Below are 17,885 nucleotides of genomic sequence, written 5' to 3' on the forward strand. Positions count from 1 at the left end.
AAAGGCACAGTCAACTTAGTTTATGTAAACTTCTGACCCACTGGAATTGTGAAACAGTGAATTATAAGTGAAATAATCTGTCTGTAAAATAATTGTTGGGAAAATTACTTGTGTCGTGCACAAAGTAGATGTCCTAACTGACTTGCCAAAACTATAGTTTGTAAACAAGAAATGTGTGGAGGGTTGAAAAACAAGTTTTAATGACTACAACCTAAGTTTATGTAAACTTCCGACTTCAACTGTATGTCTGCTATGTTTGAAATTTCAAGTTGAAACTTACACCAAAATGCTTTTCTTGCAAGCTCTAAAGCTGTGAGATTCCACAACAGCACCATGTCTGTTGGCATTTTATAGCATCTGTGGCATAGAGCCATGGTTACATGTTGGGGGAAGAGCAGAGCAGCAACCGACTGGGTTTTTCTGGATTCATAGACACACAATAAACCATTTGCCTCTTCTCTTTTTTATTTTCTAATCCCAACCAAACCCAACTTCATCTGTTTCTGTATTGTGTTTTTTTCAGTTCCAGCTAGCTTGACGGTTCTAGTCTCAGGGTTACAGTAAGACTATTGTCGTCCTGAATGCTGGATCTAGAGTATTTCTGTCAACAAGGCCGGTCTACAGACTTAAGCTGGAGTCATTCAGAGAAAGCCTTGACTGTCAGACTGGGGTTAGCTTGGAAGCTTTCATCACTGCTTTGGCATGACGGATTGGCAGGCGAATCAATACGCTCCGTCTTTCCCTACTGTACAGGGAAGGCAGTTAGTATGAGTCATTCAGACGCCCAGACAGCCTTAATAAGCCTAATACCCTTTACAATCAGACAGGGTCTGTCTGGGGCACTCCAGGGTAGACAGCAGACGGGGGATGGAAGGGTGGCGGGGGGGGGGGGGGGGGGGGGGGGGTTAAAAGGCTTATTACTCCAGGAATTCATTCCATTGCCTTCAACTGCAAGAAGTCTTTAACCTTGCCACTTGTTTAGACCAATAAAGAAGACCTTATGGATCGTACCAGATGCTGTCATTTAGAATACAGGTGATGGCTTTGTTAGGAGAATAAACAGAGTCAATGGATAGAGAGAGAAAAAGAGAGAGACTGGGGGAGTAGGGGCTGAGTAGCATCCATTATCGAGACCAGTCCCTTATAGTGTCATGCAGAAATATGAACTGAAATTAATCACAGTGTGATCCTTATTCCATACAGTCCTTTGAGGTCATGTCAAATCAACTTTTATTTAAATGTTTGGATGAAAATATAATGCAGTCTAGTCCATTCACCTGAACTGTAATCACGATTCAAAGCCATTGCCGTTGGGTGCCCTTTAATAAAATCCAGCAATGTTTCATCAGAGCATAAAGTTGCCAGTACATTGTGAGCATGGCATTTAGAAGACTTACACTAGAACTTCATATGATGTCATTTAACAGGAAGCGGGGACTCCAAATGTCCTTATATATTTTTAAATTTACATGTAAGACAACAGCACATTATTTCATACAGGATTTTCAATACACCATAAGTGCACGATCAATCTGCAGTCTGATGCAGAACAACATAGATCTATTGTGGCAATTGCAATACCATTGTCCTGCTGTTATGTTGATTCTGAAACTGTTGTGAAACATGCATTTCATGATCCCAATCCCAGTTTTCCACATTTCCATATCAAACCGTGTCAGTTGTCAAAATTCCAACATGATGACATTGAAAGCAACGAAGAGCCCAATACCACACACGCACCATAATGTCTCTCACTGTCAGGATATATCCTAAATGAAAGCCTATTTCCTATATAGTGTACTACTTTTAACCAGGGCCCATAAAGGGAATATGGTGCCATTTGGGACGTAGCCCAGTGCATTTCATACTGTAGAATGTGCTAAAGCCACAGGCTAGGAGAGACTAAGCTGGCAGGCAAATGCTCTGACAGATTTTGCTTAATACGTCCTCGCTGTGCCCGACAGACAGCATTTAGGAGGCAGACAAACCCACGCCCTGGGAAGTGGCTTGCTCCGGCCTGAACGGAGCAAAGAACCACCACCTTAGCACAAGCAGCATCTGTTTTAGGGAGACACCTGGGCTCTGCCTACAGGAGCCCCTGTTGGACTATTAGATAAGCAGGTTGCAGTCCTATGAGCAAGGGCTATCAGTTTAGCACAATGCTGTCCACCTGAATTCCTGAAGATACAGGACAAACATAGCCACTGCAATGAACTAGACCAGACTTGGCCCCAGGGAACGGTCTATCCATAATTTGTGCTGAGGCAAATCTGGGGAAAAAAGAGGTGTGTGTGATGGAATGTCAGAGTTGCAATTGTCTATTTTATTCATTGAAGTGGATGTGATGCGAAATATTTAGGACACAAGATTAAATATAGCAGTGTGTAGAGTGCAATAAGCATAAAGAAGACGATGACCCCAGGCAATTGTTTTTCACTGTGCTTTCAGGTTCTGTGACACATTTCCTCTGGGATTTTGATCATTTCAATCACCGTAAAACACAGATGCATACTGAAAGTCTGATTCATAAATGTTGAATAAGAAACCAGTCATAAAAGATTTAATCAAATCACATACTTGATTGGCAGCTCACAGACACCACCTCAGGTCACGTAAAACATAGACACACAGATATTGACAAGTAGAATCCATTATTGGATTCTTTATTTGCTAACCCATAGGCCTGGCTGGTGTGGTCTTCCATTAATAAATGATCAGAGGGATAAGTGGGATCTGATCTCCTGTCTGTCAGAGGAGAGAACAGCTCCCCCATTACTGACCCCACCCTGACCTTCACCGTGACCTTCAGTTACCTCAGGGACACAACGCTCAGGTTCAGTGGAGGAGGAGCAGGGAATGTCATTCAAGCTTCATACAACACTGATTCAGCAAGAAAATCATTTTGCATCCTCTTCTTTTGCATCAAACCTTTCTGACAGGTAAATCAGTCTGCCCTCCAAACTATCCATTTGAAAAACTTGAACAACCCATCTTAATGATATACACGGTCTGAGAGGAGATGAGCTGTCATGATGTAAGGGGGAATGTATTTAAAGGTCAGTCAAATCAACTTTAATATTTCAGTCAACTGTAATCAATTTCTGAATGGGAAATGAGGGGAGAAAGAATCTGTTTTTGTAAGTCTTGAATAAGAGTTAACTGTGAGTACGAGCTTGCCTAATGGATTGACTGCAGGTGGAAACCTGTGATAAAAATGATAAAAGTGTCTGGATGAAGTGCCATGGGAAATAGGCCCACTGCATCACACTCAAACAAAGACAAACACACTGGCTCCTCAGTTCAGTCAAGCTCACCAACATTTTCTAAGAACAACTCAAGCTAAATGGACACTAACCACAAATGTAGACGCTTTGGGGTGCCTTATTGTCCTGTCTTGACAGAATAAACTAACAAAACTAACAATGTGAGGCCTGTGAATCTCACTCACAAGTCTTCAGACCCAGTAACAGCAAGCAGGCTGGTGTAATAATACTGTGGATGAGAGACTTTTGAGTCTCTTTGCATCTGTAGGTGTCTGACCCTCTTGGTTTGACTTAACTGATGAAGTAACATATGGTTCTCTGATTAGACAGACTTTCATAAATCCCACGCAACATTTTCCACTGCTGATTCTATTAAAAACGATTCTATGGAGAGACAGTTTCTTGACTGTGTCCAACTCGCTAATAATCACTCAAATGAAAGCTTAGGGATTTTGAGGGGGAAAACAAACTCAATTTAATAAAAAATAACTCAAACCTAATCAAAACGGTGTAGAAATGATAATGGACCTACATTTATACAGTTTCTTGATTGTGTCCAGCTCACTTATAATCACAAAAAAAGAAAGCTAGACAGTCAGCATCAAAAAAAAAACACAAAAAAAACGATGGATAGAAATTTTGACTGCGAGGAAATATAACCAATTTTCAGTGAGGCCCTCCAGACCTCGTTGAAGGCGAGGGGCAAAATGAGTTTAACACCCTTGGTTTAGTGCTTAAGATTGGTTAACTGGAAATCAGAATCAGCGATATCAGGTGATATCTTTACATTACACGTTTTTGATATTCTAGAGAATACAGACCATTTCCAATGCATATTTTGAGGTTTGTGGAATGCACCATATACTGCCAAATTCAGAATCCAGATGTGTCTTTTAGACATATATGATATTGGGATTACTCCGAATATCACACATGGACATTTCCTCTGGCCGGATATGGACTCATTCAATATCCTGAGATATGTGACATCATATTTTCTCTCATCGTGTTGACAAATACTAACTGTATACATTGCATATGTGTTTTTTCAATGCATTCAAGATATTAAGCTATATTGATTCCAGATAGGCTTCTCTTGGCTCAGGTCCATATCCGGATCTTAATATGCTTTTTGATATACTGAAAAAAAGAACAATTTCTGATGCATTTCTGAGTTTTCAGCACACGCTCAATAATTTGACAAAAGATGAAATCCATATTTTTCTTTCATGCACAAATCATTTTTGGATTCCCTAAGTATATCATACATGGTATGGCTGGATATCGACTCATTAGATATCCTGAGATAGGCCTATGTGAACATCTTATTTTCTCTATATGATGACAAATACTGACAGTAGGCCTACATAGTATATGTTCTCAGCATATACAATGCATTTGATCTTGACTGAGGCCCATATCAGGATCTTGATATGCTTTTTGATATGCTAAATAAGGACAATTTCTGATGCTTATTTTAGTTTTGAGGACATACTCAATAATTTGACATATATTAAATCAATATAATCCTTTCAGAAACTAGCTAAACATAAAAAAAATGTTTAGGCTTATTGTATTACTGGTTAATATAATGAAGCAGGTAGAGTTTCTACCTTGTTGTATGCTTATGCGGAATTACAATATTTTCTTGCAATATTGACACAATTTTGATTAATGATTTATGCATTGACAGTATGGAGTGGATCACAGACCAACACTACCACCATGTCGGGTCTGGACTGCGAAGGACCGCCACAGCTGACAACCCAATCTGCACCCATCGCATCCATCTTCCATAACACACAGAGCAGGCATTGAGGGGTATTGAGGGTGTGCAAATTTTATTTTCTGTTAAATAAACAAAATACATTTTTAGCAAAGATTGATCTACGTTTGCATCTTTACAGGAAACGTGTATTAATTGGAGTTCTGGATTTGCTATGCTGTATTTTTTAAACAGAAATAGCAGAGATGTACTTTGGATTAAATATGAAGATGTTTGCCTTTTCGTGCCTTGTAGCTTACTACTGAAAATGGTACAAATGCTCAGATATGCCATCTTCATGGGAAGAAGCACGATGATTTTCAGCGCCTGAACAGGTCAAATAATTTGGGCGCTGGACATTAATCATGAGTCGGATTTAGCCCATTTTTGATCAGACATATGGGGATGAATGTTAAATATCATATAAGGACATCTACTGAAATGGTATATAAAATAAAACAATATATATCCATAAATGCTCAGATAATGACTATAGATATGACACATTTCTGAAGGTATGTGGACCCGTTCATGCCTAACTATAAAGGCATGTTGACACGTACCCTTTCCGGAGTTAAAATATTCAACAAGTATGTAAGCGGGTGTACGCGCATCAGGTGAGTGTCTTGAGGAAATCTCAACCCAGATATTCTCCCTGGACTCATTCGGTAGCAGGGAGATTTCTGAGGTCTGGATTGGACATATAAACTGTTCCATTACATAGAGTATCCTAGCTCCATATATGAAATTAAGGACATGGGTATCTGGAGGATGTCTACGCCTTATCTCTAATCAAATGTCAGATATCCGGAAATATAAAGATAAAAATATCCCCTGGTATTGACCCTTTTCGCCCAGTGGTGTCTTTATTGTTCTGAGATTGGAAAGATGTGATATTGGTGGGGTAGGGGTAAAACAACTTGAATATGCTTTCTTTTCTCCAAAGTGAACAGCATTTTTCTCCCTGGAATCTGGCAAAACTTGCACATAATCATCTACCTCCACATCATCACCTGCACATCTATCACTCCAGTGTTAATGCTAAATTATAATTATTTCACCTCTATGGCCTATTTATTGCCTTACCTCCCTAATCTTACTACATTTGCACACATTGTACATACATTTTTCTATTGTGTTATTGACTGTACATTTGTTTATGTGTAACTCTGTTGTTGTTTTTGTTGCACTGCTTTTTTGCTTTATCTTGGCCAGATCGCAGTTGTAAATGAGAACTTGTTCTCAACTGGACTACCTGGTTAAATTAAGGTGAAATAAAATTAAAATAAAAAACACAAAACCTGGCTGTTAATTTCATATCTCTACCCAGGTTTTCAGCAACATCAATGCTGACCACCATTGTTCGAAGTACTATCTGTCTCTGATGGAAAAGCCAGAAAATAGTTTTCAGCTAACTGAGCACAGCTAATGCAACAGACAGGTAGGGGGTCTGGGAGCGGCAGGTAGCCTAGCGGTTTGAGCACTGGGCCAGTAACCAAAAGATTGCTAGTTTGAATCGCAGAGCAGACAAGGTGAAAAATATGTCCATCTGCCCTTGAGCAAGACACTTAACCCTAATTGCTCCAGGGTCGCCATCAATAATGGCTGATTCCTAGCCGTGACCCTCTTCTCCGAGGGTGTCTCAGGGGAAGTTGGGATATGCAAATAATAAATGTGAAACATGACAAATATAAGCACCCCCTATTTGAGGTAGAGCCAATCCACTGAACACACTTGATGAAAACAGGTAGGGGAGAAGATAGGGAGGGCAGGCTTGCATCACAGAGGAAAGAAAGAAAGAAAGAAAGAAAGAAAGAAAGAAAGAAAGAAAGAAAGAAAGAAAGAAAGAAAGAAAGAAAGAAAGAAAGAAAAGAGTGAGAGCGAGCATGTGGTGCCACTCTACTGAACACACCTGATGCTACTCATGCTGCCTGTCTCAGATCCTAGCTTGCATCGCTCCAGTTGGGTGGCGACAATCTGCCGCTCGGCTTCCAGTTCTCGAGTCAGTCGCTCAAATTGCAGCTCCTGTAAAGAAATGAAAAAGTTGTTGTCAGTAAGCCTATCTATATTGTGCCACAAAGGATCTAGCTTACTGTATTCCTGAATCTTTCTCAAATTGTTCTTATGAGGATTGTGACAATTCAAATGCTTCAAAACATCCAGTTATTGTAGCCTAACCACGCTCACCCTCAACACTGGGGTCCCTCAGGGGTGTGTGCTTAGCCCCCTCCTGTACTCCCCATTTACCCACAACTGTCTGTCCACGCACGACTCCAACTCCATCATCAAGTTTGCTGACAACACAACGGTGGTAAGGAGGAGGTCAAAGAACTGGCAGTGTGGTGCCAGGACAACAACCTCTCCCACAACGTCAGCAAGACCAAGGAGCTGATTGTAGACTACGGGAAACAGTGGGGAGGAGGAAATATACAGCTGCACCCTTGAGGGCATTGTTACACCATCTGGTATGGCAACTGCACCACCCGTGACCGGAAGGACCTACAGAAGGTGATGCCAATGGGGGTAAGCTCCAAGCCATCCAGGACGTACAGATGTAGGATCTTAATTTGAGCCAGTTCGCTGCAGCAGGAAAATTATTCTGGAGCAACAGGAAATGTGAATTATTATATGGATTATAATTCATGGACATTTTGTAGGGGTTAATACATTTTTTGTTAGGGCAAATCAAGTCTGGCATTTCAAAGTGGAAATTATAAACTTTAGAAGCCTTTTTAAAACTCAAATTCACTACAAGATTGCAGTAACATTCTCAGCAACAAAAAAGTGATACAATTAAGATCCTACATCTGTATATGTCAGGTGGTGTCTGAGAAAGGCCCGAAAAATTGCCAAAGACTGTAGCCACCTGAGACATGGACTGTTCTCCATGCTCCTGTCCAGCAGGCGGTACCGGTGCATCAAGGCTCAGACCAACAGACTCCTCAACAGCTTCTATCCCCTGGCAATAAGACTGTTAAATGGCTAATCCCTAGTGCTCTCCCTCTCCCACTGATTATCCACACTGACTCTATGTCCATCCACAGGTCTCTACCCACTCAAACACAACCTACGCTGTTGCTAATTTGATTATTGATTAGATGTATTACTCCATTAAACTGCTGTCCATTGATTATTGATTGCCATTACCATTAGTATGTATCTATTTATCCTCTACTGGTCACTATTACTCCTGTTTACATGTACATTACCATTAATACATTACCCTAAATATTTATATATTCCTACTACCAGTCACCTTTCAGCCCTGTTAACATATATATCCTACTACCAATCACATTATATGTCTAAACCCACCTCAACCACATCAGTACCTCTGCACATTGAATAAGGTACTGGCACTAACCTTTATATACTTGAATTCTCATGTTTCTAACGCACATCTTAGTTCTTTTGTTGGTTTTAATTGTACTTTTTATTCGATTTTCTATTATTATTATTATCACTGCATTGTAGCCTAGTGGTTAGAGCGTTTGACTAATAAGGGAAAGTTTGCGAGATCGAATCCCCCAGTTGACAAGGTAAAAATCTGTCATTCTGCCCCTGATCAAGACAGTTAACCCACTGCTCATAGGCCGTCATTGAAAATAAGAATTTGTTCTTAACTGACTTGCCTAGTTAAATAAAGGTAAAATAAAATAAAAATACACTTGTTGGAAAGAGCTCTCAAGATAAGAATTTCACTGTATTGTTTTACACCTATTGTATTCTGTGCACGTGGCGAATAAACTTTGAAACTTGGGTAGCACTTTATAATAACTTCACGTAATAAAGCATTTATAATGGCTTAGTAAATACTTTATTCATAATTTATTAATCATTAATCCAACATCTGTAAATGTTAGTAACCTAGTTATTCATACATTTATAAACAACTTTTAAAGTATTTCATAATGATTCATAAGATCATCCATAAAACCATTTATTAATCATTAGTTAAGTCTTTTTGCTTGGCCTCATCTAAAGTGTGGGCTATATATCATTTAGAAATGTTTTGAGTGACAGGTGTAATTTCTCACAAAAAGATGGACATGCCATTGGTAGACATTGCAGCAGTACCTGATGCCTCAAAATGACCGAGAACATATCAATGGTTAAACAATAAGCACACAATAGAGGGGAAAATACATTTGACAAAAACAGTCACACTGTTGTAATAGTGTGATGTGTAACTTCAGACACTCTCTATGCTGAGTAAAACATTTTAGTCAGAAAATGCTAACATAAGCGTTTCTTGGCAGTGACTTATCTACAAAAACCAAAGTGTGGATTGCAGTCACTCCTTAGAGCAGTCTAATCTTGGTTAACCCAGAATTAAAATCTTGTGTAATTTAGTCAGCTGCGTGATTACGTTCTGGGCCATACATGTTAGAAATTGGGAGTTCCGGTTTGCAAAGTCTCCGCCCTCGCAAAAGAAAACAGCCAAAGACCACTGCTTACGAGGTAAGGAAACACATATCTGAATGCATCCCATTATTTTTAAAGAGTTACTACCCCAGTTAAGGTGCCGCCAAACAAACCATGTGTGAAAATAGTCTGCACTTAAAAGACTGAAGCACAGAAAACATTTAAAGGTTATACATAAAGGTTATACGCAATTGCAAGGTTGAAAATTCGTAATAAAATGTGATATACAATGAGTGCACAAAACATTAGGAACACCTGCTATTTCCATGAAATAGACTGACCAGATGAATCCAAATCAATCACATGATCCGAATACAACAGGTGTAAACCTTACAGTGAATGCTTACTTACAAGCCCTTAACCAACAGGTGTAAACCTTACAGTGAATGCTTACTTACAAGCCCTTAACCAACAGGTGTAAACCTTACAGTGAATGCTTACTTACAAGCCCTTAACCAACAATGCAGTTTTAAGAAAATCCCTAAAAAAAGTAAGACTTAAGAATAACCAATAATTAAAGAGCAACAGTAAATAACAATAGCGGGGCTCGGTACCGGTACAGAGTCAATGTGTCAATGTGCGGGGGGCCCCGGTGTCGAGATAATTGAGGTAATTATGTACATGTCGGTAGTTATTATTATTAAATTATTATTAAAGTGGCATAGATAATGACAGAGAGTAGCAGCAGCATGGGGGGGGGGCAATGCAAATAGTCTGGGATTAGTTAGCCATTTGATTAGTTGTTCAGGAGTCTTATGGCACGAGAGGTGAAGCTGTTTAAAAGCTTCTAGGACCAGACTTGGTGCTCCGGTACCACTTTCAGTACCGCTTGCCCTGCGGTAGCAGAGAGAACAGTCTATGACTTGGGTGGCTGGAGTCCTTGACAATTTTTAGGGTCTTTCCTTGACACCGCTTGGTATAGAGGTCCTGGACGGCAAGAAACTTGGCCCCGGTGATGTACTGGGCCGTACGCACTACCCTCTGTAGTGCCTTGCGGTCGGAGGCCGAGCAGTTGCCATACCAGGCAGTGATGTAACCCGTCAGGATGCTCTCGATGGTGCAGCTATAAAACTTTTTGATGATCTGAGGACCCATGCCAAATCTTTTCAGTCTCCTGAGGGGGAATAGGTTTTGTCGTGCCCTCTTCACGACTGTCTTGGTGTGCTTGGACCATGTTAGTTTGTTGGTGATGTGGACACCAAGGAACTTGAAGTTCTCAACCTGCTCCACTACAGCCCCGTCGATGGGAATTGGGGCGTGCTCAGTCCTCCTTTTCCTGTAGTCCACAATCATCTCCTTTGTCTTGATCATGTTGAGGGAGAGTTTGTTGTCCTTGCACCACTTGGTCAGGTCTCTGACCTCCTTCCTGTAGGCTGTCTCATCTTTGTCGGAGATCAGGCCTACCACTGTTGTGTTATCATCAAACTTAATGATGGTGTTGGAGTCATGCCTGGCTGTGCAGTCATAAGTGAACAGGGAGCACAGGATGGGACTGAGCACGCACCCCTGAGGGGCCCCCGTGTTGAGGATCAGCGTGGTGGATGTGTAGTTACCTACCCTTAACACCTGGTGACGGACCGTCAGGAAGTCCAGGATCCAGTTGCAGAGGGAGGTGTTTAGTCCCAGGGTCTTTAGCTTAGTGATGACCTTAGCTTAGCATCTTCTTCATCTGACCACTTTTTTTATAGACAGAGTCACAGGAGGATAGAGTAATGGTGAGATTTGCCAAATGGAGGTCAAGGGAGAGCTTTGTACGTGTCTCTGTGTGTGGAGTAAAGGTGGTCTAGAATTGTTAACCCTCTTGTTGCACATTTAACATGCTGATAGAAATTAGGTAAAACTGATTTAAGTTTCCCTGCATTAAAGTCCCCGGCCACTAGGAGCGCCGCCTCTGGATGAGCGTTTTCCTGGTTACTTATGGCGGACTACAGCTCATTGAGTGCAGGTTTTAGTGACAGCCTCGGTCTGTTGTGGTATGTTGACAGCTACAAAAAATACAGATAAACTCTCTAGATAGATAGTGTGGTCTACAGCTTATCATGAGATACTCATCCTCAGGCGAGCAAAACCCTGAGACTTGCTTAGATATCGTGCACCAGCTTTTGTTTATAAATATGCATAGGCCCCCACCCCGTGTCTTACCAGAGGCTGCTGTTCTGTCCTGCCGATAGAGTGTATAACCCGCCAGCTGTATGTTCTTAATGTTGTCGTTCAGCCACGACTCAGTGAAACATAAGATATTACAGTTTTTAATGTCCCGTTGGTAGGATATACTTGCTTTCAGTTCGTCCCATTTATTTTCCAGCGATTGAAAGTTACCTAGCAGAATGGAATTTATAGATTAGCCACTTGTCGCCTGATCCTCACAAGGCATCCTGATCTTTTTCCGCGAAACCTATGTTTCCTTTTCCGGCGAATCACAGGGATTTGGGCCTGGTCGGGTGTCCATAGTATATCCCTCGCGTCCGACTCATTGAAGAAGAACTCCTCATCCAATCTGAGGTGAGTAATCCCAGTTCTGATGTCCAGAAACTCTTTTCGGTCATAAGAGATGGTAGCAAAACATGTTAGAACAACGGGAAAAAAACAAACAAAATAGCATGGTTGGTTAAAAGCCGATAAGACGGCAGCCCTACCCTTTGGTGCCATCTTGATAATCCAGGTGAAAGCTATGATCCCTTATTGATGTCACCTGTTAAATCCACTTCAATCAGTGTAGATGAAGGGGAGGAGACAGGTAAAATAATTTTAAGCCTCAAGACATGGATTGTGTATGTGTGCCATTCAGAGGGTGAATGGGCAAGACAAAATATTTAAGTACCTTTGAACAGGATATGGTAGTAGGTGCGAGGCACACCGGTTTGAGTGTGTCAAGAACTGCAATGCTGCTGGGTTTTTCATGCTCAACAGTTTCCTGTGTGTATCAACAATGGTCCACCACCCAAAGGACATCCGGCCAACTTGACACAAATGTAGGAAGCATTGGAGTCAACATGGGACAGCATCCCTGTGGAACGCTTGTGGAGTCCATGCCTCAACGGTGTTCCTAATATTTTGTACACTCAATGTATTTCCTTTAACATCATGCGTTGTGTGCTTATTATTTAACCATTGATATGTTCTAGGCTATTTTGAGACCTTAAGGAGCATTAAGTACTGCTGGAATGTCTGTCCATCTTTTTGTGAGAAATTACACTGGTCACAAAACATTTATAAAGTATAAATTGCCCACACTTTAGACAAGGCCACGGAAAAATAATTAAGCAATTATTAGTAAATGGTTTATGAGGACCTATATTAAACATCTTATGAATGGATTAATGATTAATAAATGATTCATTCAATATTTACTAATACCAAAAATGTAAACTAAATCATATACAGTCACAGTTGGAAATGAATACTAGTAGCTTGTGTTGATGCAATTGGTAGATTTACACCAAAGTTCAATTTACAGTATGTCTATCAATGCACATTTTAAGTAATGATTAATTAAGTAAAGCACGTTTTAAGTAAAGAGCTAATGATTAAGAAACTACACTTGCCAAACCATACCCCAAGTCAGTAACTGTTAGAATAGATATACCGCGTTGTATGAAATTAAGTGACAAACATGCCTGGGCTAAGAGAACAAAATCCCCAAGCACCTCTTAAGAATAATTACTGAGAATATCCCATCCGAGCAATGAGCCTCAGGCAACTCCAGTCAATACAAACTGTCCACTTTTTCTGTGACAAGGCTGAAATTAGTCCAGTGCCCACAAGGTCAAACACTCTCCCTGGAGCAGTTAAACTAAAGACTGCTACAAAATGTATCACCTTTATTTTGGGCAAGAGCCCAGAGGATCAAGGTCCACAGAAATATCCAATTAAACTCGATGAAGAAAGATCCATATACAACTGTTATTAAACAGACTTTGAGCTACTTGTATACTATCACAGTACATGAGTCAGTAGACTTGCATTCAAATGTACTTCCCTTGGTATAATAGTTGCATTTACATGACTTAGTACATGCAAGCAACTGTTGATATTGTCTGTCTTAGTTATTCTAAATCTTCCAATATACATATTCTGCATAACTTATAAATAACTAAACTTCATATTTTTCAGCACAAATAAACTTTGTTCTGAGAAGATGCAATATTTTGGGATAGAAGAACAAAGAACAAAGGACCAACAAAGTTGAAGTGCTTGTTTTAGTTTATGCAAGAGCAAACTAGCTACCTGACGGAATTCAATCAGAGCTGCAAACAAAACCACTGACCCACAATATTCCCTCCAAATGTAGCATAACAAGAAAACACCTGTTACCACTGACAGAGTATCAGAATGAAAGTTAACAAATACATACCTTCACATGGACCATATTTCAGAGAAAGTGACAAACGCACAGAAATCCACTTTTTGCCCCATCCACAACATGTCTAGAAGTTCATCTGTCCTTATTGAGAAACCGTCATTAGAAACCTGCAAGCCCAGTAGTGACTGCCTCCAAGCAGTAAAGAATAGGAGTTCAGCTAGGCACAAAGGTCTCCATGGCAACAGATAATTTAGAACCCCTTTGGCATTACTTATGCAACATTGCATCACAAAAGGACCCTCCCACCAGTCTGCCTGCCAAATCCTGCCGCTTTCCAATCACTCTTTTGACTGCTCCTCTCCTCAACACCATCTGCACCCCCCACTGAAAAAGCAGAGAGGGGGTAGCTGGGTGGAGGTTGTGGGGGGAGCAATGGAGTGGGGGGAAGGAAAAGCTACAAAGACTGGAAGGATTGTGAGTGTAAGTATTGTGGGGTTGAGCCAACAGAAATGTCTCCTCTCCCTCTCTTCTGGCCATAGTTTTGCATTGTGCTCTCCAGGGATACACAGTGACTGCTGTGCCTCGCTGAGAACTTAGGTAATACACGATACAGTCACTCTTTAAATATGGCTCTGTAAAAAAGACAAGAGAGAAGAAGAGAGGGCCACAGAGGCTTGGGAAGTCACTATTTACTTCCTGTCACTCACACCATAAACTCTGTATATTTATATCCTGTATGATGCATTGTAGTGAAGGAAGTATTTCAGGGGACCCAAGAAAGACAGTCATAAGATAATGAGGTAGTCAGTCTATACATGCGTAAATGACTTGGTCAGTAACTAAGCTAAGTTACCAGTAAAAATACTGGTACCCCTAAAATAATGCATCTCAACTTGCAACTGTCACTAACAACTGTAACAATAGGCCTGAGAAAATATACATTTGGGTATGATTGAGAAAATGATTGAATGAAAAGTAATTTTGATCAAATGAAAACTGATAGAGCTGAGGGCAGCTGAGAGTGAATAGCAGCTGAGAGGGCCTCTAGAGTGAATAAACAAAGCTATCTCCTCCCAAACCATCTCTTTATTCAAATCGTCATTGGGCCAGTATACCAATTCAAAAACATGTTCAGAATTTGAATACCCAAAGCTTAACAAGACACCAGACATATGTCTGCTGGAACTGAAAGACATAGCTAAATTGGTTAGCAGGATAGTTCCGTACACAAACTGTGGAACAGTGTAGAATACCCTGAATTCAAATGGGGGGGGGGGGGGGGGGGGGTGTATGCCCAATAGCTTGCAAACAGTACATCCCTGAAAACACCATTAAACCTATTAGTTGGTAGAATAAATGACTAGGGGAAAGAAGATGGAATTCTGCAGCTTCAGGAAACTATAGTAGCTGTGGTCCTCGAGTAGACATGCCTAATTGTGCCCTGTGGTACCGAGACTGACATTTAAGGGAACGTTGGCTGGAGAAGATAAAAAAGTGATGGAACTTTCAGTACAGGCCTACACAAAATACACCACATTCATATGAAGCTAGGGGTGTCCTACCAAATAACATTGAACTAACTCAAAACATTAAACATTGAGATACAAGGTAGCCTATTAAGCCTAGGATAATAGTATTGGCTGAACTTGAGTAGAGAACCTATGGGCTTTAAAATCCTTGGCTTAAATACTCCCATTGAGACAACATTTCAAAGCTTTTCCTGGGGTGACTGAGAACTCACCACTACTGCTGACTGTCTTCCCACTCCTCAGCTGAGTAACACAGTGCTGGATTTCAGATTGATCTGTCTAATGCCTCATTCAGATTTGTTAGAGCATCTGTATGCCTCTAAGCCACTCAAACTGCACTTCTACCTCTCTGCCATGGTTGTCTGATTCTCTCATTCAAGCCAGATGCAAAGCCAATTTTCCAAGTTTTTCCCCCTTGAGTCAACTGACAAAAAACCATGTCCTATATGCCAACACTTAGCAGTCTGAAACAAATGAATTGTAAAGAAATGAGAACTCCAAATCCCTGCCTTATTCCCCAAAAACCTCTCTTACTGAATAAATATTGGATCCATTTTGAAATCCCTTCTTATAACATTACAGTACTATGGAATTATAAGCCCTGTTCACACAGTATCAGACATGATTGTGTCAGATGTATTGTTAATTGGTTGAGTTAATGTGGGCAAACAATTCGGCTTTGTAATATTACAAATGAGACACAAGGACCAACACTAACAAATAGCCTAATTGATGAATGTATTGTATAATTCAACAATGAACACAATTAACTATAACTGAGGGATCGAGAATTCATCACCCTGATTTAATGTAGCTTGCCAGCCATGACACCAATCATCAACTTCAGTTTATTTCATGATGAACAATAAATTATAAGATGTGTTATTCCTAATATTGGCCCTGTCCTGCATGATCCTCATATACATCTTCAGTATCTGGGCTCGACATTCACTCACAGTTAAGTCATGAGTGACAGTCTCCATATTGAACCTTTTGTTCGACAAGACTGGTAAAGAGCAGCACTGTAATATTCTGAATTTGATTGATACGCTAAATGCTATTATGCACATAATTATGATATGGACAAAGTTGGGGGAGGGGATTGATGAAGAAACTACTCAATGTAATTTACTGATGATATAATAACAATATAGAGTAACAACATTAGGTTTTCAAATTAAGTGACCCTTTTTTCTCACAGACACTATTCAGTCTCTGTAACTTTATTTGAAAACGTCCTATTCATTATAATAGTCTCCTGTCCTCTATCAGCAAAGCAGCCCATATTCTAGAATGGTACAAATTCGAGTGACTATTTCACAAGACTTAATAATTCCCATTAATTATTTCAGGCTGCTGAAATGACATCACTTCAGCAAAACCCATTTGTTTAAACATCCATTAAGTCTAAAGAGGTGACCATGATAAAAAAAAAACAGATTAGCATTCCCCAAACGAAATAACACGTCTGAATATTCTAGCTAAATGCATTCCTCACGTTGCTGTAGAAATGATTGCTAGATGTTTAATATGCCAGCGCTCTGAATAAGATGACACTGATTTGCATTCCTTACTTGCCCTCACGTGCAAGCTACTAATGGCTCCGGCTGGTTTCATTTGCTCACCCTGTTGCCTGCTGCTGATTTGATTCCTGATTTTAGAGCTTCCAATGTGAGAGGACAAAATGAGGCATCACACGTTGGCATTTACAGCACTACTTCAAACTATGGTCACTGGCAGATCTAAATGAGGCTCAATAATAACCAAGCATGGTGGAACATAGTTCATCTTAATATCCTTGGGCACCGAAAACAAAGTCACACCATACAGTACTAGAACCACCCCAAGGTTACAGTAATTTAAAGATTGGGAAGTTAAATTTGAAGTTTCACCTCAACCCAATGCCGATAAACCTTTTCCACCAACACACTCCTCAAGCCCGTTTATTGTTGATGTCCAAAGCCAACCGACCCTATGACTGAAAAATGTAGTGGTTATTTGTCCTGGTAAATCCATTAGAGGGCTAAGCTAATGCTGTTTGCCATTTACTGATGTGGATGTAAGCAACCATTGACCATTAACACTGCATTTCAAATGTGTATCACTGTTACACATTTGACGGTACAGTATATTGTAAGATAAACAAACTTATCTAACATCAAACATGAAACGTGAAAACTGACAATACTAACAATGGAAGAAGACATGAAAATTCATACACTACCGGTCACACCTACTCATTCAAGGGTTTTTCTTTATTTGTCCTATTTTCTACATTGTAGAATAATAGTGAATATATCTAAACTATGAAATAACACGTGGAATCATGTAGTAATCAAAAAAGTGTAAATATATTTTAGATTTGAGATTCTTCAAAAAGCCACCCTTTGCCTTGATGACAGCTTTGCACACTCTTGGCATTCTCTCAATTAGCAGGTGTGTCTTCTTAAAAGTTAATTTGTGGAATTTATTTCCTTCTTAATGTGTTTGAGCCAGTTATTTGTGACAAGGTAGGGTGGGTATACAGAAGACAGCCCTATTTGGTAAAATACCAAGTCCATATTATGTCAAGAACAGCTAAAATAAGCAAATAAAAACAA

At 40.1% G+C, this 17,885-nt stretch overlaps 1 protein-coding gene across 25 annotated transcripts in view; it reads right to left on the reverse strand.

Moving 5' to 3' along the window:
• LOC110530368 (catenin delta-2) overlaps positions 1-17,885 on the reverse strand; it is a 144,436-nt gene that overhangs the window by 98,170 nt on the left and 28,381 nt on the right. For 15 of the 25 annotated variants that reach the window (XM_021613361.3, XM_090182342.1, XM_090182336.1 and 12 more), the window contains exon 3: positions 6,941-7,053. In XM_021613361.3, the coding sequence (XP_021469036.1) occupies positions 6,941-7,053 (113 nt within the window). Of the gene's footprint in view, positions 1-6,940; positions 7,054-13,807; positions 14,352-17,885 lie in introns of those variants that run through there. The other 10 variants (XM_090182351.1, XM_090182349.1, XM_090182347.1 and 7 more) reach the window with 3 other exon arrangements.

This window comes from Oncorhynchus mykiss, chromosome 8 (genome assembly GCF_057628025.1).
Source record: "Oncorhynchus mykiss isolate SJ-2025 chromosome 8, ASM5762802v1, whole genome shotgun sequence".
NCBI lineage: Eukaryota > Metazoa > Chordata > Actinopteri > Salmoniformes > Salmonidae > Oncorhynchus > Oncorhynchus mykiss.